This window comes from Platalea leucorodia (genome assembly GCF_965183815.1).
Source record: "Platalea leucorodia genome assembly, chromosome: 8".
NCBI lineage: Eukaryota > Metazoa > Chordata > Aves > Pelecaniformes > Threskiornithidae > Platalea > Platalea leucorodia.
The window spans coordinates 23,997,995-24,020,434 of record NC_138830.1 but is presented as its reverse complement, the minus strand read 5'-3'; the positions used below and the strand labels follow the sequence as shown (position 1 = coordinate 24,020,434).

Sequence of the window (22,440 nt, the reverse complement as noted above, 5' to 3'; positions counted from 1 at the left end):
CCCACGGAAACATTAGAAAATCTGGCTCTGCTGACTGCCCAGCCCCTGAACTAACGGGTATTTAGCTGTGCTCCCTAAGCAAGTGACCCATGTGGGCAGGAGGTTACGCACGCTGTCCCCACAGGAGATGTCAGAGGAAGCTTTTGCATCCACGCCACCTGAAGGATGTTGGTAAGGAAAGGCAAAGCTAGTTTTCTGAACTGACATGCCAAAACATGAAAGATCAGCAGTTCCTATGTCCATTTAATCACTTGAGATTTTATGATTGTGATCTTACTGTGACTGATTTTGCAAAGATATTCCAGTTACAGAAATAATTTCACTTCTAACCTTATGCCCAGACTATATCCACCAACAGTCAGTGGCAGACAGATGTGCCTCAAACAAAACAGTTTTGCACTGGAAATAGTAGTCAGTGTGGTATTGTGGTCAGGCAATAAAACCACCACCTTGAGCTTAGTCTGATTTTATCTCGTGAGCCAAGCCAGAATGAAACTTGTTTGTCTAGAAAAAAAACCCCAAAACCAAAACACAGCCGTATGCAAACTGTGAGGTCCAACAGCAATGTGGCACTGCCATCTCGTATGGCAGCACCTACTAAAACCTGCCTTCCATCAAGACAGCTCTACTCCCTCATCTCTCGGCAGTATTATGCTGGACAAGTTGTTATTAAAATTATTTGAAGAAAACTTTCCAAAAAGTGGAATGCATTATGTGAGCACAGGATTTCAGTTTTAGATTTTAACGCCAGCTCAGACACATAATTATATTAATACAATATATTGTGAAAGAATAATAAATACTGATTACATACTTAAAAGATTTAGGCTTGACATCATTCCTGAAGAATAAAGTTATGACCATAGCCTGACTTATTAATTATTAAGAGCCTGTACTATTTAATGATCAATGATTTAATATTCAATAGCTCTAGGAAATTAAAGAGGAATATCGGACTCTATTATATTAAATATATGAATAGGCCCTGTCAAAGGCATTCGCTAGAACGTAAATGACTTAACAATCAACACACCACTGTCAATAAAACCGATACAAGCATAAAAGGGAAAGGAAACAACTCCACTGGTGAGGAGCAAATCCATGGGAGATCTTTCCTTGGAAATCAAATACAGGGCAAGCAGGAGTGTAAAAGCAGCAGTTGTCACCGTTTGTCACAAATCAAACAATAAAAGGTACAGAAAGCAAACCCATCAAGTAATCATGCAATCAAAAGAAAAACAGAACACATTTATACAATATACACACTACATCTACAAATTTCAGTTGTTGTTTGTAAAGCAGTCTAGGTACCTTTTCACCCTGTCAGATACAATGAAAGGCCTTGAGAAGCAGAGCTGGTTTAAGAGAAGTCATTTTTCCAGTGGAAATGTGCAGACCTGATTAGAAGTAGACTTAGAGAGAAGTAATTAACATAACACGAGACCATCTGAACCGAAGGTGTTTTACACCAAAGTTGTAGCTTACGTTTCATTCCTACAGCTGCATAAAGCTACATCCTTTCCAAAGCTTCCACATTTAAGAAGGTTATGTTTCTACTCACTGTTATGAACAAACTCTCATATTATAATCTGACCATTTGATGCCTTCTGAATTCTGCAAACAGTCTAAAATGGCTCAGAAGAAGAAAAAAATATGATCCCACTCAGCCCAAATTAACCTACCATTTTAACACTAGCACGGATGATGAAACCCAGGGAAAGCGGTGATCTATCTACTCATACAATTCAGCAAACCAGTACTTCACTCAAAACTTCACATGAAGGTACCACAAAATTAACCTGGGTGACCTGATAAACACTGCTTCACGTAAGGTTCATCCCTAAGAGGTCAACCTGGAAAAGCAGTCTTGTGAGATGTGCTATCTGAAGACCAAGTTCAATTTACATGAGGAAAATGCATCATTTTCTTTTGCTGCCAAACATGAAAATACACCATTTAACAAGCCTCTAACTTTCTTTCCCCATTCTTGCTAATAAATCGCCGAGAGTAAATGTAGCGAGGGTAAAGACAACCAAATAGAACATATCCCATTCAAGGGCTATTAACCAATACAAATATTGAGCAGAAGTAGTATTTTCTAATCATCTCTATAAACACTAGCTGACTCAAAGAAGATGGTGAGGAAACCACATTGCCTACCTCAAGTACTTTTATAACCTACATTGAAGTGACATCCAAAAAAACAAAACAAAAAAAACCCCTCACAACACAAAACATCTTTACTCCGTGCAATATCCCAGTAGTAATTGAGGGAAGGTGTTTCTGCATCTGGAGATCAACGCTACTTCCTTCATTTTGTAGATGGGAATCTAAGGCACAGACTTGAACGACTTGTTCAAAGCCTCACAAGGAGTCTGGGGTGGAACATGGAACTCCCTTGCCTTTTTAGCTGTGGATATAAAGATGCCATCGTGCTCCCTCCTATCACATACCTTGCACACCAGCCCCAAGCAGCCAAGGTGAACTTGCCAACTTTGTCGCGAGTTCTGGGAAAGGTTACGTCTCTCTCAGCAAGACAACATACCAGAGACGTCCGAGTACTCTGTCTCACAGAAAAATGTTACATGTCCAGGAATGATTACTTATGCAAATTTATATGCTGTGAATTAGCTGAGGATGAAATTACTTTTTTTCAGAGCTGTCACCTGCAAAGTACTTTCTTTTTAGCCTTCCTCTCATCTACTTTAAAAATAAAAAAAATTAAGAAGGGAGACATGGCACACTTCAAATGCCACTATATTATGATAAAAACAACCACCACCAAACCACAATCTGCTTGTTACTTTTACAATATCCTAGAAGCAGAGGTCTTTTCAGACAGATTAGCCCCAAGAGTGAGGACAAGAGAATCAAACCACTACACAAAATGCTATCCTGGCTCCAGATCAGTTCTTGATCTTCAATAGAAACAACAAAACCCCAAAACAACAACAACAAAATAATAAATCACTCTCAACAAAGTAAAACCACCTTTAATTAAATTCCTACAGAAAACAACATTTCTATGCAAAACAACTGTTTAGTCAAAAAGTAAATATCTATGTTTAATTCTCTTTCAAATGTCAAGAAGAATTGAGGGCTACCAGTGTTCCTTGGAGAACAAGCAGTAGTTAAAGTCTATCTTGCTGATGTTCAGAAACAGTATGTTACATCTTTCAACCAGCAGTTCCCTATTGCACGTAACAAATTTGCTCTCCATTTAAGCACCTAAAAGCCTGGTACCTCACTAAATAAATTAAAACAAATCCAGTTTCTTCAGCAACCATCTTCAACACACATCTTGGTAAAGCGACATTACAGCAAACTTTTAATAAATACAGAAAGAAAAGATTAATGACTTCTCATTGTCGGTTTATGGAATGATCTTTTCCCATAAACACCTGCTTTTCCAAACATTTGGGTTTTTTGGTACGTATGCTCTAAAAATCACTATGTGTAGTATATTTAATGCAAAGTTTCCATACATAAGTCAGTACATTTGCATGGCACAACTAATCTGAGATACGAATTTCAATGTAAGGCTGTAAGGAGCTTCTTGCTGAACCTGAAATAAACGTGGCTCTGAAGGAGTTGAAAACAAAGCCCCAGAGGCCGAATGGGAGACCATTGCCATGAGGGATTCTCAGACATGTTTGGAATTGGCCTAACTTTCCTCTTACCAAAGAGCTTCTTCTGTGTGTGCTATGTCAGGGGAACAAAACTGTGCAACCCTGAACATCTGGGTGCTGCATCATTTTCAAAGGTCTCTCCCTCTCCCATCTCCCCCCCTACCCCCCATCTTACAAATATCTACTCTTCTTTTGGCAGCAGTACAAGACATTAAGCAGCTCCCTGTAGTACAATGATACTGTGGTTGCTATTTACAGTAGAATCAATGCATCTGTGCCAGTAGGGCAGAGTTCATATGAAAAATATACACAATGTGGTCATTTTTAGCCAGATTAGGATATAAAAAAAAAATTTACTCTTCAAGTCCCGACTTTAAACAAAGAACAGTTCTGCCAGAGGTCTTCAAACCTCCTGAGTATGTTAGAGTACATTACCCTAACGTATAAAAACAAATATTTACACCTCCATAAAGTACCAAAGAATTTTTAAAAATGCCTAGTAGCTCTCAGCGTGCAAAGTCAGCAGGAACTGATTATCCAGGACGTTCACTATTTGTAGACAGTCTTGGAATCAAGCATTCAAAAGCAGAGTGCAAAAGACTCAGGAATTATTTCAGCCCATTTCTTTTTGTCGTTGTTTTCTTTCTTATTTAAAGTAAGTTTTGTTGGTCCATGCTACAGACTCCCTTCAAAAACACTTATCAAGGTAACATTCAGCTTAGTGCAAATGCAAAAGTCTTCTAGGATCTGTAGTCTTTTCGAACAGTGTGAGCCATCCAGTTCACTTTAGTAGTCCAGCTTTCCCGGAGTGCTTCATCAAACTTTTGCTTAAATTGTTTTAGTGCTTCTTCCTCACTCTTCCCTAAGGCGAGAGAGTCCTAAGGTGACAGGAAAACAAGTACTGTTAGGAATTTTAAGAACCACAGTTAAGGCCTCCTTCACTTTTCAACACAAATCACATTCTGATTTTTTCCGTTTTGACACTTTTTCACCTATTATTCATTGAGCAATAAATACATCAGTGGTATTTTCTGGGTTTAAAGATAAAACTAAAGAAGAATTAAGCAAATAATTTTCACCTTTACAGGTCTATGCTTGTGCATGAGCCAAGACGTAAAACACCCCTGAAATTACTATATACAAGATGCAGGGATGCTGAACTCATAGAATGGTTGAGAGGAACATACAGTCACAGTTTCCTTTGACTGCTAGGACTGACTACAGACCTGGTTCTATATAGCTGAAGAAGAAAGCTTTGAGAACTACATGGAAATTTTGAGAGAAATGGAAAACAATCAAAATGTATTCATCTTAGAAGCAAAATCCACATACTGGAAAAACGCCAAGTCCTGCTGAGCTGTAAATCTTACTTTACCTTGAGATACTGGATGTCCTTGACAGAGGTTAGCTCTGGAAGCCCTGCAGTTAACATCAGTGCAAAGAGTGTAATAAATAGGTTTCCATGTTTTCGCAGAATCAAGTATGCTTCTTCACAATACTGGCGGAACCTTCACGTTCAACCGCAAAGCACATGCAATGAAGACAACAGGTGGTAACTTACACAGCTGACAAAGATACGTAACCATTCCCAAAAATTATCTGTCCTAACACACGTATCATAGGAACACAGTAACAGGAAGGACAACTGAGATGTCTACAGAACCTCCAATGCATTCCCACAAGAACATCCCATGCCTCTCCAATAAGCCCTTAAAACATTGGTACAAAAGACCAAAAGCTTTTAAAAAAAGCACTGTTCTTCAGAAAGAGCAAAAAATGCCACAGGTAATGCCAGTGTCCCATCTCCCTGAGAATTTGTTAGGTGACACACCCTGATGATCCTATGCAGTGGACCTACAGTGGAAAAACAAAAGCTCTACAGCAATTCCTACCAATCCAGCCTGTCTCTGTTAAGTAATTCCTTCCTGCAAACACAGTCAAAATGGAACCTACTGCCAGATCTGGCATAAAGACCCATCACGCAGACAGCTGAGAACTTGCTCAATGTCCTCAAACGGGCCACCACCCAGTGTCTAATCCCTAAATTTCCACCGGAAACAGGAAGACCCCCTTCAGACTAAGATGACAAGTTATACTTGAATAAAGTCTCTCCTGAGCCATTTTTCAAGTAAAAGTGGAATCCTGCTGCCATTTAGGGTACTCCATATTCCACAGCTCTTACAATGCCAGTCACCTAATAGCCTTTACTTCGTGGTTTTAAAAATGGAGCTACAGGTTGATTTGCTCATTCTCCAGGAGAGACATGGGTCACTGGCAGTTGTTTTCCATTCTTCCTAGACACACCATTACAAATACATGTACAGCTTCTTCTACCAGAAGTAGCCATAAGATTTGTCAAGCCATACCTAAGTTCTTAATTTCATCTATCTGTCAATAAATTCTTCCTGTGAAAACAGATAGTGAACAGAGCAAAACATCCAGAATGACCCTCCTGTCAACTGGTGAGAACAATACAGAAGGGAAAAAGAAAAATCTGCCTCAACAAATAGGATGACAGAGGGTAGTTCTCCCGCCATGTGTTTTTGTGTAGCTCTCTAACCCCAGATGCACGCGAAAGTGTTGGATTACAAGCACATGGCTGTATATGCCTAAGCATCCAAGTAAGGCCAAGACTGATTAGCACACTGAACGTGCATTAATGAACAAAAGGGCAGAAGGGAGCCTGATTTTAAGTCCAGTGCTTCACCTCGCTTGAACAACAGTCTGTGGAATCCCTCTCTAGTGCCCAGTGCTGCTGAAGGTAAAAAAAAGGTGAGCTCAGGAGAATCTGCCATCTCCTGCTGGAGGAGATAAAGAGGAACTGTATCTTTCCGCTGCAGTTTCTGATGTATGAAGTAATTTGTGTAGGTACTCTAGCTCAGGTGGAGAAGTAGACAGTATCGTAAATGCGTGTTAGCACATTTCCACACAAGCACGAATGAGGAAACCAAACCCAGATAGATTCCTGGTGTGCTGGAAATTATCACCAGAGATAGTTACAAAAGGAAGAGATCAAAATAATACTCACCGACCAAATTTTTCAGTGTTCCCTGTTTTTCCTTGTTGAATAACATGAATGAAGTCATAGGTGAGTATGAAAGGTACTCGTTCCCTTTTAATTCCAAACTTGGACTTGAAGTTTCCAAGAATATGCCCGAAATCTATATGAAAGAGCTAAAAAAGCAGAAGTGAAAATTAATTTCTCCAGTGAAATATTTCACTTTTCTCCTATCTCTACAGGATGCTGGTACCAAGAACAGTTAACTCGTAACACTACTCTCCATAGCCCACGGTTTCAACCCTTTGGGAGTATTTAAAGACATTTCAAAATGTATTTTAAATCAGTGATAACACCCATACTCTTATGAGCGACCACTGCTACAAATCAGTGTGCAAAAGATTATCTCAGTTTAAAACGTCTGATGTCTGCCAATAGACATCTTTTTGGTAATATCATAGAAAAATGAGCCCAATGACGAGCCCATGAGGCTCAACCTCATCGTATCCAAGGGCTTCCTACATGAACTCAGGAGCAAAGCTAGTAGAACTGAGATTCATCTCAAGGAACCCGTGACAGTTCTCCCATTTGAGAGTCAAATATAAGGGCATTTCAGCTTTCTTCTACTAGGTAAAAATCTTAAAAGAATACTGCAAATGTCTATAAAACTCTCACTTTTATAACCCTTGCTAGTGTTACAGGCAGAATAATTGAAATAAAATCAGACAAGTTACAGTCAAAAGTAACAATTAAACAGGAAAATACATTTCTACGAGTTTGCCTAGGTTCTAGGTTTGGAGACTTACAGTCACAGCATTATGCTGGTACTGAGTTCCACATGGAAAACTTCTGCAGAGGTTGGCTGTAGAGACTAACTTCAGGAAAACTACACCGCTCAAAATTGCAATTCATGTATTTTTCAGGATGGTTTTTTGCAAGATACTCTAAGTCTACTTTTATTCAATGAATCGGAACCATTGACAGGCCTTTTGGATGTTCTGAAAAAGTTCTACAGAACAGCCTCACTTGATGTAGAATCGCTTACTAAACAGGCACTGGTCAGTCCTTCCACTAGTTGTACATTTCCTTTCTTTGAAGCTCCCTCCAATTCTCAGTAAATAAAGACATCAGTTCTAACAATGCAGGGATTTAATTTTACTGATACACCGAAGAAATTAAAAGTTCTCAAGATAATTCTTGCACAACAGAGATACCGTAGCCGTTCTGCCTACATGAGATTTTTACCTGACCATTTTTTCTGACCATGATATTGTCACTGTGTCTGTCACCAATCCCTAATACGTAAGTAGCTACACAGTAGCCAGCACAAGACAGAGTAAATTCTTCAATGGCTCGATCCAAGTCATCTCTAAAAACACAAAGACAAACAATATTAGTGCGTACTACTGGTAATTCATGTCATGCCTTGACCTCAAAAAGGGTTTTTGCTTGTTTAAACCAGAAGCCTATTAGGATACCGTAAAACTAGACTTATTTGAGAGAAAATACTGTAAAAGGTACCTATGGAGAATAGAAGAAATGCAAATATTATGAAATGCAACAACATCAAGACTTGAGACCTATGTAGTTTTCTCCGGTTTGTTTGTTTTGCCAAATCTACCGTAACTTACTCAACAACATGCAGTCAAAATGCTGCAAATGCCAGAATTTCAGCTAGATTGTTGTTTTAATTGCACGGGCACCATGAATCTGAGTCAAAATTTTTGACATACTAGAAAAATAAGTAGTAATAAACCTGCCATAAGAGCCACAGATGCCTCAATATTTAAACAGAAACTTACAGAAATTTTGTAGCTTACACTATAGATGAGAAAATAACTGTAAAAATTACCCTAAGTTGTATTCCTTCAGCCAGTTTAAGAGAGCATCTTTGTTGAAGGCAGCAGCAGCAGCAACATTGCTGCTATTTAACTGAATGTCAGCAATGGTTTCTGAACTAGAAACAGCCTCAATAAGGCCGGAGTGATCTCCAGTTGCTAAACAGCCATATGGCAATATCCTGAAACAAAACACAGATTCATGTTAAAAACAAAAACACTAAGGAAGTTTCTTTAGTGTATCTATATTTTGAGAGGGCTGAATACTCATGCTAACTTGAACATTAAACTCTCAAAGGTTAATACACAGATACTGCTTGCAAAGTTAAGATACCAGCAACACATTTAAAACATTAATTTTTCCTATTACATACATAGATGTAAAAAAAGAAATTATAAGCAACCCTAATTTTCCCCTTTTACTAGGGAAGACAATTACTTGTAATTTTATAGGACAAACCATAGAGGGAGCCCTTTATTTTCATTTGTTAATTTACTGATTAAATAGACAGCAAGTTATACTCATGTTCATTCCAGACTCAGTTATTTGTGTAAATGGAAAACAGGATCTTATCCCTTTTCCCCGTTCTTCCTATTTCAACTTAAAATGCTGGAAATCCTTTTAAATATAAACATAAAATAACATTTTCCAACTCCTACTAATTTTAAGCATAGAAACCTAATGAAAGACAGGAATACATCTTTTAACCCCCCTGATATGCAAGAATATTCTTGTGCATTCATATACTATGCCTAGTAAAAATATCTACAACAATATAATTGCATTAAAATAAGACACAGATAAAGATATGAATCAAGGAGACACGTGTCTAAATAGATAAGTATTTTTCCAAAACGTTTCCTTACTCCAGATGCTTAAAATGCTAAACAGAATGGCAACTTAGATGGGAGCTCAATGTACGCCATGGAAACATAAAGCAAACTCCTCAAAGGCGTTGCATCACAGATCGAGGTGTCTACTCTCAAGCTAGGCATCTCAGGTCAAGAATATTATCTCAATTCTGGTCGTGGATCCATGTATAAAAGAACAGATGCCCATGCAAATCTAACCGCAGTACTGCAGTACACAAGCTAGCACACACTAACTGACAAAGTTGTATAAAAAATTGCAGGACACATTTGAGTGAGTGAGTGAGTGCGTGTGTGTATATATATATAGAAGGAAAAAGAATTGCTAGTGGAGTTGTCATCAGTATTTATATATAAAACAGATATTAAGTTCGATTGCTATAAAGCAGAACCATATCTCCTAACCGACACAGCCTATTATCCCAAGGCATAAAAGAAAAACAAATAAAATTCCAGATGAAATTAATTGGAACTTTTTGGCAGAACAGCTATTAGATAACTGAACAGTTTCTCTACCTCAGTGATAACACACAGCCGAAGCGGCACAAGTACTAAGAACTATATAGTTGGGGATTCCTCTCTACTGGCGACAAAGCGAACCGAAAACCACATTCAACAGGGTATTTAGAGAACATCCAACTTCAAAACAAAAAAAGAAGTGCAGATTTGGAACCTTCTTTCTGTTTCTATTCTATTTCCCAATTAAAAACCCCAACTCTCCAGACCAGAGGGTTCTCACATTGAACAGAAGGGTATCTGTAATTACCGAACACCAGCACTCATGATACAAGGAAGCACTGCCCATCCTTATCACAACACGACAAACGTAAGCCAAATATTGCCAGGTTAAAGTGCACACTGGCCTTCTTCCATGGCATTTCAACCCACCCTACTTGCAGCTTAAGTGGGCACAGGTCCAACAACTTCCTCTTCAAGAGCAAGCAATGATGAAAGCCTTCAGCCCCTTGAGGACTGTGTGCTTACAACTGGAGGAAAAAACATCCTTGTCAGAGAGACAGTTTGACAGGAGTCAAGTTAGGGACAACTCCTCTGGGCCCTTTCCATCTCATCCTGGTCTTTCTGACTTCAACATCTGTCAGCAGGATATGCTCCCTGCTTTTTAATGTGAGTAAAGACCACAGACAGATCAACACAGCAGTCCTGGGCGGGACAGAAAATTTTCTTCTTCATCCCATTTAATACTGTTCTTTATTTCAAGATATATTCTCCAAAGCAGCATCTTTCCAAATGCAATACCAAGTTCTAGTAATTTAGCAACACATTCTCTGTAACTTCAGGTCCAATGGTTTAAAAATAATGACATTCTTTAGACTCGTAACAAATATATTTTTCAATATGTTTGTGAACTGATTTCATTCATACGCAGCCGCTAAACATCAGACTTCACACCCATTAAGGGAGGTGAAAATGAAAACTCACTATAAATAGGCAGTGAAATGAAAAAGTAGTTTAGAGAACACCCTCTATCTGTCCAAAAATTAACCAAGCATTAAATACTGTTATGACAATTTACCACAGCAAAGGTCACTCAACATAGACCAAACTCCTCAAACTTAGGATTTTATGTTGCTCTGTTACTTTACTAATTTCTCCCTTAACACAATTTCAATGCTGTAATATAGGTAAAGCAGCAGAAATACTTTTTGATGCAAGGATTACTCTCCTAAGAGGTGCAACATTGCAGACCCCACAGCATGCTTGGGAAGACAAATGTTATGATCCTCTGCTGTGACATGTATTTGTAATATTTAAACCTTCCTCATAGAAATAATAGAAAGTTATGTAATCTACTATGAATATGCCCATACACGTGACTTCAGATGTAGAATTTTTTAACACAAAATAACTTGAAGTGTTGTAACTTTTCAGGAGGTCTGAACCTCAAAGTCTCATTTTTTCACTCTGCAGATGCAGCCTCAATATAAATACCATTTAACTTAATAAGTTTGTTCCATAATTGCCCATACTTAAAGGACAAGAAACAACTACAGAAAGAACTGAGGAAGTCTGGCTGCTCATACTTACTAATGTCTTAGGCCAACTATTTCCTGACCAATTTTCAGGTAACAGTTTGTCTTAGAAGTGAATAGGTATGGGGATTAATTCAAGAATATGCTTTTTTGGTTCTCTCAATTCTCTCTGGTACTTGACTGACTGACGTCTAAGGTAAACTGACTCTGAGGCAGACTCCTCTAAATGACAGAGCAGTGTTTGTCTGGGGTGATGGCCTTTGCTGTCTAATGCTTGGGTCTGTATTGAGAAGCAGATGCAATTTTCATCTGAAGTTTTATTCAGTTGTGCACTCCACAGCCCATCCAGTGACGGACCAGGACGAAGGACCTGCTGGAGTACACTGTTGCATCCTCCTGCATACAGAGGTTTCTTTTCTCATACAAACCCTGGTCTTGTTCTGGTATTCAGTCAGAATGCACACACAGGAACCTAGACAACAAAACACACCATGTGTGCAAGAGGCCAGTTTACCCATGAGACAAATTAGTTGACAGTTAAGCAAACAAACAAACAAACCTTTCTCCTTCTTCAGCTTTGGAGATCTCAAAACCAGTATATATTTGGTGTTCCTCTCCAGAGCTGAGAAATCCCATTGGGAATATCGTGCTTGCTTTAGACACAGACTGGCCCAAGATTTCGTTTTAAATTACTACTAAATAACTGGCTGCAGATTGCAGTGCAATTATAAGGAAACTGATACTGTCCCAAACTCCTTGATGGCAGCATATTTGTTACTATTTGATCCATGCTTCATAGAAGCTGTACAATTTGCTTGTGGCAAGATATTACTGATTGGAAGAGAGAGGCAAACAGTAAATGCTTCTGCTCTTACACCGGTGAAACAAGTGAGAAGCCCTGCTTTTACTTGAATGGCGTTATCAGACTCTCTGTAGTGGAAAAAAGTTGAAAAGTGCAAACTCCATTATGCATCCACAAAAGGAAAAAGGGAAGCAACAGCTCTAGGGAAACTAAAGCCTCAAAGGATGATATAGTGCAAGAAGAAAAGACTCATTGGTATGGATGTATGAAGTTGTATTTTTCAGGAAAGCACATCTATTTGACACTACTTTTTCGCCTGACACCATGTCTCTTACTCAAGTAAAAAGAAGCAAACCAACAAGTCCCCACTCATGAACAAGGCACCAGAACTCATTACCACTGCTGTTAATTCATAGATCTGGAGTTGCCTCTCCTTGAGAGGCACGCAGACTGTAAACATGGAGATCAAAGTCTTATCCTCTTAGCTGCATCCTCATGCTCCAGGCGTTTGGAGTGCTGTTTTGTCCAATTCTGTTTTCAATTAAGGCCATTTCAGAGCCTTCCCTTCGCAACTGCCTGGTTAATCTCTCTTTGATAGACATAGAATTGTAACCCTGCCTCAATCCCAGAATTTTATTTTATAATCATAACTATGAGAGTATGAATGGAAGGAAGATGCTCCCAGTTAAGTAAATAAATGGAAGAGGCCAATTATAGAACTTCAATTCTCACTAGGACTTCCCTTTTCTACTTTTTTTTCTTCTCAGAGTTTTAAGAAAAATCTTGGACATCAGAGCCACTTTTTGGTTTTCCTTTGTTGAGTTTAAAAAAATGCCTTAGTCAGGAAAAGCATATTTGATGACTCCTAATCACTATTCCTGTTTGCTAGGCATGGTGTGTGGCCCAGGCTGGAACCACAAACTAAGCTTCTGGGAAGGCAGCAACCAAAGAATGCCTCATCTGGGATTCCACAGCTGCCAGAGGTTGTCCTTGCCCCTAAATGCTGGATCAGTCTCCTCACAGTCTATTTATAATGACATAAATTATCTAAAGTTTCCTCAAATCAGTGTTCAACTTAACACACACTCAGCCACCTCATCGCAAACACACAGTTCCAGAAACAATTTATTATTCTCATTCCTACCTTATCCCGTGCTTCTCTCAAAGGAATCTTTCCGTAAGCAGCGTAAGTAACAAGTTTATAATTTTACTTATCTGCGGGGGCTAATGTTATGTGCCTTGTGAAGCTCCCACTATTATGCTTTAACCACAAAAAATTTGAAATGATCTCAAAAGAATCTAAATGAAGTATTTCAAGTAATATTTAAATAAGTACTTCTAGCCTTATAAACAACACTTAAACACAAAGAATTACAGCTCTTTCACAGACATATAAAATTGAATTTATGGCCTCCAAATCGTTTATAATAATGTGACACCCAATATCTTCTTTAGAACTGTTTTTCTAAAAAGGAATTAGAATTTGAGAATTATATTAGCTAAAACTGGTGCACAAATTGGCTGGAAAAGTTCCCCATGTACTAGAGGGTTGTATGATAACACTGTCCAATGCCTGATACTGTTTCTCTTTGGAATACTCTAGTATTCCTACAAAGAAGTCATGCTTATCTTAGCAAGCATATGAAGGTAAGAAAGCTGCTTTGCCAGAGACTTTGGAAGATACAAAGATATTTCTAGTCTGAAAAATGTTTTCTGACATCCAAGTAGTGTTTTATCAAGAAAAGAATGCCAAGTGGGACTTCAGAATGTACGCTGAAGATGTTCACAATGAGTGTAAGTCTCGGCGTGGACAGTGATAAGAGGACTGCTCACAGCAGGAAGACAGAGTGGCTACTACAAAAAATAGTTGAGTTCATTGCTACTTACACAACCGATTAAAAAGTGACTAGCTTACACAGCAGGAGACATCGCTCTAGAGACTTGACGAATGGACTAATAAATAAATGAAAATCCCACAACCCTCCTCATCATTCTGAAACAAGTTTTCCAAACGGTTGAAACTCCTGTACTCATGGTATCTTGGAAAGGTTTATTACTTCATTTTTGAGAGAAGTGGCTTTTCAGGAGAGCAAATGAGAAGATTCTTCTCAAATGGAGTATTTCTGCCCTAACAGAATACTTAAATTACGAGTTTTCATTTCTACTGTAAGTTTACAACCTCACAAAACCAGAAATGGGAGCTTTAGCATGAAATATGGGCAAGTTCAATACCATAAAAACCTCTTTCATACTTTAGCAGAAATGCACTAGGACATTGTGCTTTTTCTCCACTGAATTTACAATAGATGGGTTAGAACTACGTCATTGAAATAGCATTGAAAAGTGAAATTTTAAGGATGATGCAACATTTTTTTCCCCCAATATAGTAGTGGTTCTAAATATATCACCTTTCCTGTGAACCTCATCTTACTATAGAATCTTACCTTACTCTTGAATGACTATCCGCTATTTATCATGATTCAAAAATACAACTGAAAACATGCAGTAACTGAGATTAGCAAGCAGATGGTAAGCGTAAAACAGATGGAAGTACTTTTTTCTTACATACATACTTAAATAATAAGTCTTTCACTGCAGGATACTGACAAGGCTAAGAATATAAAAATTCCCATATAGACTCCAGTGATAATCCACTTGTCATCAGCCTCCAGGCAGAGTATGTAGTTGTCCACTCATCCAGACTGTAACATCCTAACTCAAGAGGCAAGAATATTATGGGAGTCAGACTCAAAAGCCTTGCTAAAGTCAAGGTAGGGACATCCACTACTGTCTCCCTCCCTCACAGGCAGCAATCGGACTAGTCAGGCATGGTTCACCCTTGGTAAATCCATAGTGACTGTTCCCGATCATCATCATTTTCTTTGTGCAGCAGCACTCCTAGAAGAGAAGCACAAGCAACTAACTTCTCCTCTCCCAAGACCCTCATTTTCACGAAGCCTGTTATGTAATTAACACAAGATGGACATTTCTCTGTTAAATTTTGTAGGAAATAGATCGCAAGTATAAAATTTATTTGGACAGTAATACATTCATTTGTGGCCATGGCAGCACAAACCATATGTGTCCTTAAGAAATAAGACCAAGAGAAATAAGAAAATGTTAAAAAGAAGAACCACCTCTATTTGTGTATTCCACAATTCTGGTAATTCTCAACCAGATAGTGAAATTCTATTATAAAGAATCTCAAGCCTCCTACTCCCCCGTCCCCAAATTACCAGTACTTAAAGCTGACTAATTTCTACAGAGGGTTTTGCCTATTAGTTCTACCTATCAGAGAATCTTGATGGTGTATTCCAGATGCAATCCTCAGCAGCTAAGTCCTGGCCAGCAGATCTGTGTTCTATGCTTGTACCTCACTTGCACATGTGTATTAGAACTTAAAAGCTGCAATTCCCATAATCACTAAGTCCCCATTTTCGCATATGCCTGGAAAACCAGTGGGCTTTACTAGGTAAGTTTGTTATATGAGGAGTTCATGAAACACCTCTGTTTGGAAAGGTCACAGATACAAACAAACCAAAAAAAGACACAAAACATGCTTGCTGGACCCTTAACTCAAGAATTGTTTCTTGACCTTATACAATGCTTTTTATCTAGATGATTTTCAAAGGATAAAAACTGTAAACTATACAAGAGAACAGTGGACTTTATAATCAGCATGGCAACTTAGATAAATGACAAGAGATATACTGCACCAGGAAAAATAGTCTGCTTAATAATAAACAAAAACCCCAAAGTTTCACTTCACTTCTTCCATTATTTCTTTTCATGGCTAAATTCCTTCATTATGTGGGCCATCTAGGGAATGAAATGCAAAGAGAAACCATCTAATTAGCTAAGGTAACTGCTTTCCATAGCCTATTCATCGTGGCTATGACAACTGAAACCTCTGGGCATCGATATAGATGTTCAGAAAGGAGACAGTAAGGAAGGTATTTAAAGAACAGGAAAGCTTTACTGCTGAAAGTGGACTTGCCATCCAAATAAACTAGCCCTCGAGAGACCCTTACCGGAGATCCAGACCAGCTTCTTTCCAAAGTATGTCCATCAAACGCAAAATCTGGAGCGTCAACATGTCTTGTCGGAGATCTATAATGAAAGGTTGAAACTGCTATTTTAATTTCTCAGTGTATTGTAGACAAACTTTCTAATGTTTATAAGGCCTTCAGAAAAAGGCATCTAAAAATATTCATCAAGGCTAAAAGTTAAAGTGGAATTAACCATAATTATATCATCATGACTGATAATGTCTATACCTTGAAACCAGTCAGAAGAAGATGCTTAATTTGTTTACTGACGTTAGAGTAAACCACGTTTACATTAGGGCAATCCAGAGCAACACAGCGTAAATGCAAGTGTGGGAATGAAGAAGGAAAAGGAAAAATTTAAGATTTTTAGCACTGCTTACCATCACCATTTTTAAAGATGATCCCTACGAGATCTCCTCCAAACATTTTATTGTTGTATACTATCCATAGAGGCTTCATTTTAGAATCCATATATCTACACTTCTCAACACTAGAGGGAAATGTAACAAAAGTTTTAGTCAAATAAGAATAATTCAACTGAAAAGGTCTAAGCGTTGTTCAAAACACAACATAACACGTAGACTTCCAGTTTGGAAGTACTTAAATGTTCTCTCTGCTTTCATTCTGCTACTATGCTATGAGTGCTTACCAAGTTATGAACGTACCTGTTACAGATGGAATATGTTGGATACCGTGCCTGGCATACACATATCTTATGCTTAAGTTAAGCACCCGCATTTTCAGAGAAAATACTTTTCTTTACATCCATTCCCATCAATTTTTGGACTTTAAGTGCTGTTAAAAGTTTTAATGTCTTTCGTGCTTATTGTTATAAACAGAAGCCAGGAACGCAGTCTAATTCACTGTTAGGCTTATATTTCAATATCTTTAGCTATGGTAATGCATTAACTAAGAGAGGATTAAGTTTCATGGTGGATGACAAAAAACTTCTGACTTAACTGATATCTTAACCTTAGGAAGACTCCCAACAGACATTCTCTCACTACAGAAAAAGTTCCCTATGACAGCACAATAGAGACAAAGGAAGTTGAAGCACATATGCGTTTCTGCTTTACTGTTTCTGTGCAAAAACTACAGTGAAATTTTATTCACTCATTCTTAACTTACTGTAGTTCTGAAAGTATAACAGAAGGATTCAGAGGAGACTGGAGGTCGGAAAGTGCTTCTCTGTAAGCATTTTGTTTTAAACATGTATGCATTGCATCTTTTCCTTTTGCTTTGCTTTGCTTCATGGCGTTCAGCTTAATTAGACTATTTAAAGTCTTCATTTTATTAAGGGCTTCCACCTGAAAGAGATGTTTTATCTTTGAAAGTTATTGCTCTGATTTTACGCATAATACAATGCAAAATCCCATTTCAAAACAAAATCACTCTATAACTTTTTAAAAATGGAAATAATGGCAATTAAGGTGGCATTCCCCAAAAAAATATGAGAACAGCCTTTTCTAAGTCACTCATGTCCCAGAAATCCCATTTTCTTAAGTAACAAAGACATTGGTGGGATGAAAGCTCCTAAGCTTCAAGTCACTTTTTAAAGCATGACTTAATATTTCCAAAAAATGAATGAGGTATTTTAATGTATGACACATTTACACAAATTCCTTCTTCGAAACACAATTTTTGTCCACTAATTCAACAAAGCACATAACATAGGTGCCTCTAACCATACTGAAGTCAACAAAAATGTTGAGTGCTTCACACCTCTAACAAAATCAAACATTACTTGAGATGAGCTATGGATGCAGATACTTCATTGTACGTGTTCAGTTAGTTGCATACAATACGATATGGCCATATGACTACTTGCAGCCAATTTTCACATATGTAACTACACAAGTTTAACTTCTACAGAGCAGAGTCGTAACTGTTTGTTCATCAAAATCCTGCTGAAGTTAGGCATAAAGTAAATGCTCTAATCAATTAAGGTGTTCCAAAACATAATACTTCATCTAAGCCATATTGTAACCTTAAAAATGTGTAAAAAGGCAAGGCAATTATTTGCAATCAATACAAGTGGGTTTAACCCTTTTTTTCCCCTTCTGTTGTGGAAAGTCTTCTACTGATATACAATTTCTAAGAAAACAAACTAGTGATGTAAATGTACAGAACACTAACAGAGAAAAGCCCTTCGGTAACAAACCTAGATAGCACATACAACAAATATAATTTCTGCATTGCATCTACATCTAAGCAACTTGTTAGCCGAATACAAAATAGCTGTTGTAACAATCAGCTGTATTTGCACTAGCCACAGTTAACATGCTCAGTAATACACATATTCTCTAGCAAACAGCATCTATTTAATAATTACAAAAGTTCATTTCTATACAAGGAAGCTTCAGTCTAACTTACAAGGTGCTGAGTCAAAACTTACCACTTCTACAGACAGACTGAACCCTGGCAGGCAGGATGCTGTGGAAATTGTATGCAGTGTGATTATAAAACTGAGGCAATGGAGACCTGCCAGGTCAGCCATCTGTCAAAACCAAAAGCGCTCTGCTTTTCCACTATTCTAGGAGCTGTACAAACATCAGTGACAACGGAACAAAATGGAACCTGTGTTGTACAAACAGGAACTTTTTGAAGTATTTCTACTTTGAATTTCTTCCGTGTTTGCACAGTTGGGATTTTTTTTGCCCCTTCTTTGATTGTACTGACATTTGTTTCCTGTGAAGTGCACAAAAACTTTACTGACCTTAGGTCTATTGCTTAAAGCGTTTCATCACTTAATCTTTTTATGATTTTGACAATACTAACAAGCACACATGTGTAAGAGATGTTCTTTTCAATGTCCTGTGAACTGCAGTAATAAAGAGCACAACAGTACATTCCTGTTCCGTATGCCTCTCAAAGCATAGTTTCAATGTAGACAGTATCAAAACTGCTAGAAATAACACTCATCAGACAAGTATCTACTGAGTTAGTCTTTGTGGCCTGGTACAGCAAATACCTTAATTCCAGAGAGAGATCATTTTTCAAAGATTTTTATGGTTGCGATCTAAATTAACTTGCTAAAACTGCATTAGAGACTTCAAACATGATTTGTGAGTGTCTCTTAATGATCTGCTGATACATTTATTAGTGTATTTAAAAGCAAACCTCTCACAGTTATTAGGGTATTTAAAAGAAAAATTATCTCTTTTTCTTTTTTTTTTTTAAACAGCACATCTATATTAACACTAAAATGAATATTTGGTTTACTTCAACACCTCTATTTTCAGGGAGTACTGCATTATACTACAACTTCAGGGTTTTTTGCATCACCTTTTAACAAAAGCCAAAGCTGCAGGAAGTACTATTGGAGTCACCTAAAGTTTAGATAGAATGGTAATAGTTTCTATCGAACAAGCTACCCTTACCAGGCGAGAAAGGTCACAGGTTTAAAGTGCACAGAAACCCTTCTTCAGTTCATAATCCAGACAGTCTACTGTTCTATCCAGAATACATACATACTGCTGGAAGTATCTCACGCATCTCGGAACACGACAGAAACAGCTCCCTACCTCTGAGGCCCCACAGCACCAGCTGCTTTCTGTGCCAGGGGGACTGCTCCATCATCCATCTATTTAGCCATTTTATTTCTGTCTCTCACCCATGGTTCCTTCTCTTCCCTGCTCCCCAACAGATGGACTTTGTCAAGGTAACCAATATGCCCCATAGGAGCAACGGAATAAGCGTCTGAGTTACAAGCTAGGGTAAGTCAAGATTTAAAGGAGAAGGGAAGTCTCTACCTGTTTAGCAAGCACTTTCATATGAGCAACACTTCCTCGGCAGTAAGCTTCAAGTATCAAACCAAACTGTACTGAAACGGCAGGTATGTGAACCTCTGACCTGTAAGAAAAAAAGCCCCTCATCAGACCACAGCATTTGCACATGAGCATTCTTCAAGTCATTAAAAAAAAAAAAAAAAAAAAAAAAAAAGCAAACACCAAAACACCTCATGGTCATGTAGATAAAACAAAAAGCAAGATTTAAGAAATACCAGAACACTTATGTGCTGAAGACTATGAGCACTGGCTGGTTTCAATGCATGCTGCTTGTTTCAAGGTCTAGGACTGTTCTAGAGGCAGTAATGTTAAGAGGTAGCGACTGGATATTTGTTTTCAGGAACCCCTTTTATTCAAGAAAGTAGTACTCTTAAGTCATAGAAGATGATACTGACAATCAGGGCTGACGTTAAACCATGCATTCTCAAATCTTTGTAAGGGAAAAGTTAAAACTTGCCTGAGGGGGAATACTTTGAAACAAACCACTGAACCTTATACCGGAGCCAATTATTCTCCACAACACTTTCATGTAGTACTTGCTCTTTTTATTTAGAAATATTAAACCAAATTGTACTTTGAAGACAGAATCAACCTATAGTCCATTCTGCAAGATTTCTGCCATTCATGGAACTGGTCATCGAAAGGAGCAATGACACAGAGAACTGCTTTTATTTTTTGTTAGACTCTTAATAATAATATAAATTTTTCCCAACTGTGAGGTATAAATATTGTACTTTTATTGCACACACAGCCAAAACAAACGCTAAGGTTATATACAAACCTAACTTATCAGATAGAGCTGAATGCAGTTTGGAATACTTTTGTCAAACAGTAGATTACAAACCACTGTAATATATTTTTAATTATAGACTTGCTCTGATCTATGAATGCCAAAGGTAAAGAAACATAAAGAGGACTTGTAGGGGACTACAATAATGGCTCGTTTAGAAAAATCCTCAAGAAATCATATTCGAAAGTCCAATTAGGCTCAATAGTTTCAGAAAGACATAAGGGAAAAACTCCTACCTTAGATGCCAAAACAACATCTGTCCTATTCTCCTATTAGCAAGCGCTCTCTCTAATAGAAATCTGGAGAGCGCACAATCAAGAAAAGGTTCGTATTTCAGGACTTGCACAAGTTGAAGAAGATACTGAGAGAGCTCTTCATCACTAGAACGAGGTACATAAAAGCAGTTAGTAACAGAGTAACTAGATTAATGATATTCCAGAAATTCAGATGCATGTGACAAACCCAACAATGACAGGTTTGTTTCAATAGCAAGAGTGTTCCCCAATTTTTCAGTCACACAGAGAAGGACAATAATACACAACTTAGTGCAATTGCCAGATTGATCAATTCATCAGTAAGTTATATCTCTAACAGAATCTTAGGGCCCTCAAACCTGTAAGTAAAAACCTGGTGTTCTGTCATGGGCTTTTACGAGATCAAGACCTCAGCCTGAGTGCTAGGTTAAGTACCCGAGACATAAATTATTTCAAATTATTTCAGAGTGGACATTGGCTCCCTTTGACCACTCAACCTCTGACTGAGGAGCTGGACCTTTGGACCATAAAGAACCACTGTAACCTAGCAGTTAGCTGCAGTGCACATGGACAAGAACTGCAAATAATTGCATATACCTATCAAAGTCACTCAGCTTACAAAGAAGGGGGAGAGGAGTATTCATTTCACTGAATGCAAGTCAATTAATGTGTCCTTGTAAGTCACCACCTGTCAGTTAATAGATGTCAATTTAAGATACACCTACATTTAGCCAAAATGTTTTGTTTGGGGTTTTTTTGTTGTTGTTGTTGGTGGTTTTATTGTTTTTTTAAATCATACCAACAACATTAAGGTCTTTAGAAGTTAAGGAAAAGTACATCACCTTTGAGAAACCAAACAGTGCTCAAATTACTCCTACTTCAGAAGTGCAAACTTAAGTATTTAGCCACAGTTCATAACCGTACCTTTGAAAGGCCTCTATGCTAATTAACTATTTCAAGTAATATTCTGACATAATAATTCCAATAATTTTCTATAAAATCCTGTATTCCCCTCCCCAAAAAAACCCTCTCACACTTGACCATTATGTTACTCTAGAACAAATGTGAACGTTCCTTGACTTTTTACATTTGAGTATCTTTTCTCCTATAAAAGGCCTGCAGAATTCAAATTCTCTGCCTAAGATGGAAGGAAAAGAGTATAAATGCTTCTGTCCATCACTTGAACACTTCAGAGATGCAAACACTGAATTCTTTCATCTCTCCATCTTACTCCGAGGAACTTGGTAAAAACCTTTCAGTTATACTGTGTTGCATTTATTTTTGCCTATTTTCTTATTTCAGCTAATAGGATCACCTTTAGGTTACATTTTTTACCAGCTGCCTTCATCAGACTTTTTAAAGAAGTTGAAAACTGATTTCTGACACCCAACTGAACACGATTTTGCTTCAGAGCCAGAACTAAGAATTCTA

General features: G+C 37.8%; 1 protein-coding gene across 2 annotated transcripts in view; it reads right to left on the bottom strand.

Moving 5' to 3' along the window:
* Nucleotides 1-2,993: 2,993 nt before the first annotated feature.
* The window catches only part of PIK3CB (phosphatidylinositol-4,5-bisphosphate 3-kinase catalytic subunit beta), a 106,547-nt gene continuing 87,100 nt past the window's right edge, over nucleotides 2,994-22,440 (bottom strand). For both annotated transcript variants that reach the window (XM_082320853.1, XM_082320854.1), the window contains 10 exons: nucleotides 20,992-21,135; nucleotides 19,930-20,029; nucleotides 17,306-17,484; nucleotides 16,558-16,667; nucleotides 16,160-16,238; nucleotides 8,480-8,647; nucleotides 7,873-7,996; nucleotides 6,658-6,803; nucleotides 5,005-5,137; nucleotides 2,994-4,507 (listed from right to left, as the gene is read on the bottom strand). In XM_082320853.1, the coding sequence (XP_082176979.1) occupies nucleotides 4,370-4,507; nucleotides 5,005-5,137; nucleotides 6,658-6,803; nucleotides 7,873-7,996; nucleotides 8,480-8,647; nucleotides 16,160-16,238; nucleotides 16,558-16,667; nucleotides 17,306-17,484; nucleotides 19,930-20,029; nucleotides 20,992-21,135 (1,321 nt within the window). In that variant the 3' untranslated portion in view covers nucleotides 2,994-4,369. The remainder of the gene's footprint in view (nucleotides 4,508-5,004; nucleotides 5,138-6,657; nucleotides 6,804-7,872; nucleotides 7,997-8,479; nucleotides 8,648-16,159; nucleotides 16,239-16,557; nucleotides 16,668-17,305; nucleotides 17,485-19,929; nucleotides 20,030-20,991; nucleotides 21,136-22,440) is intronic.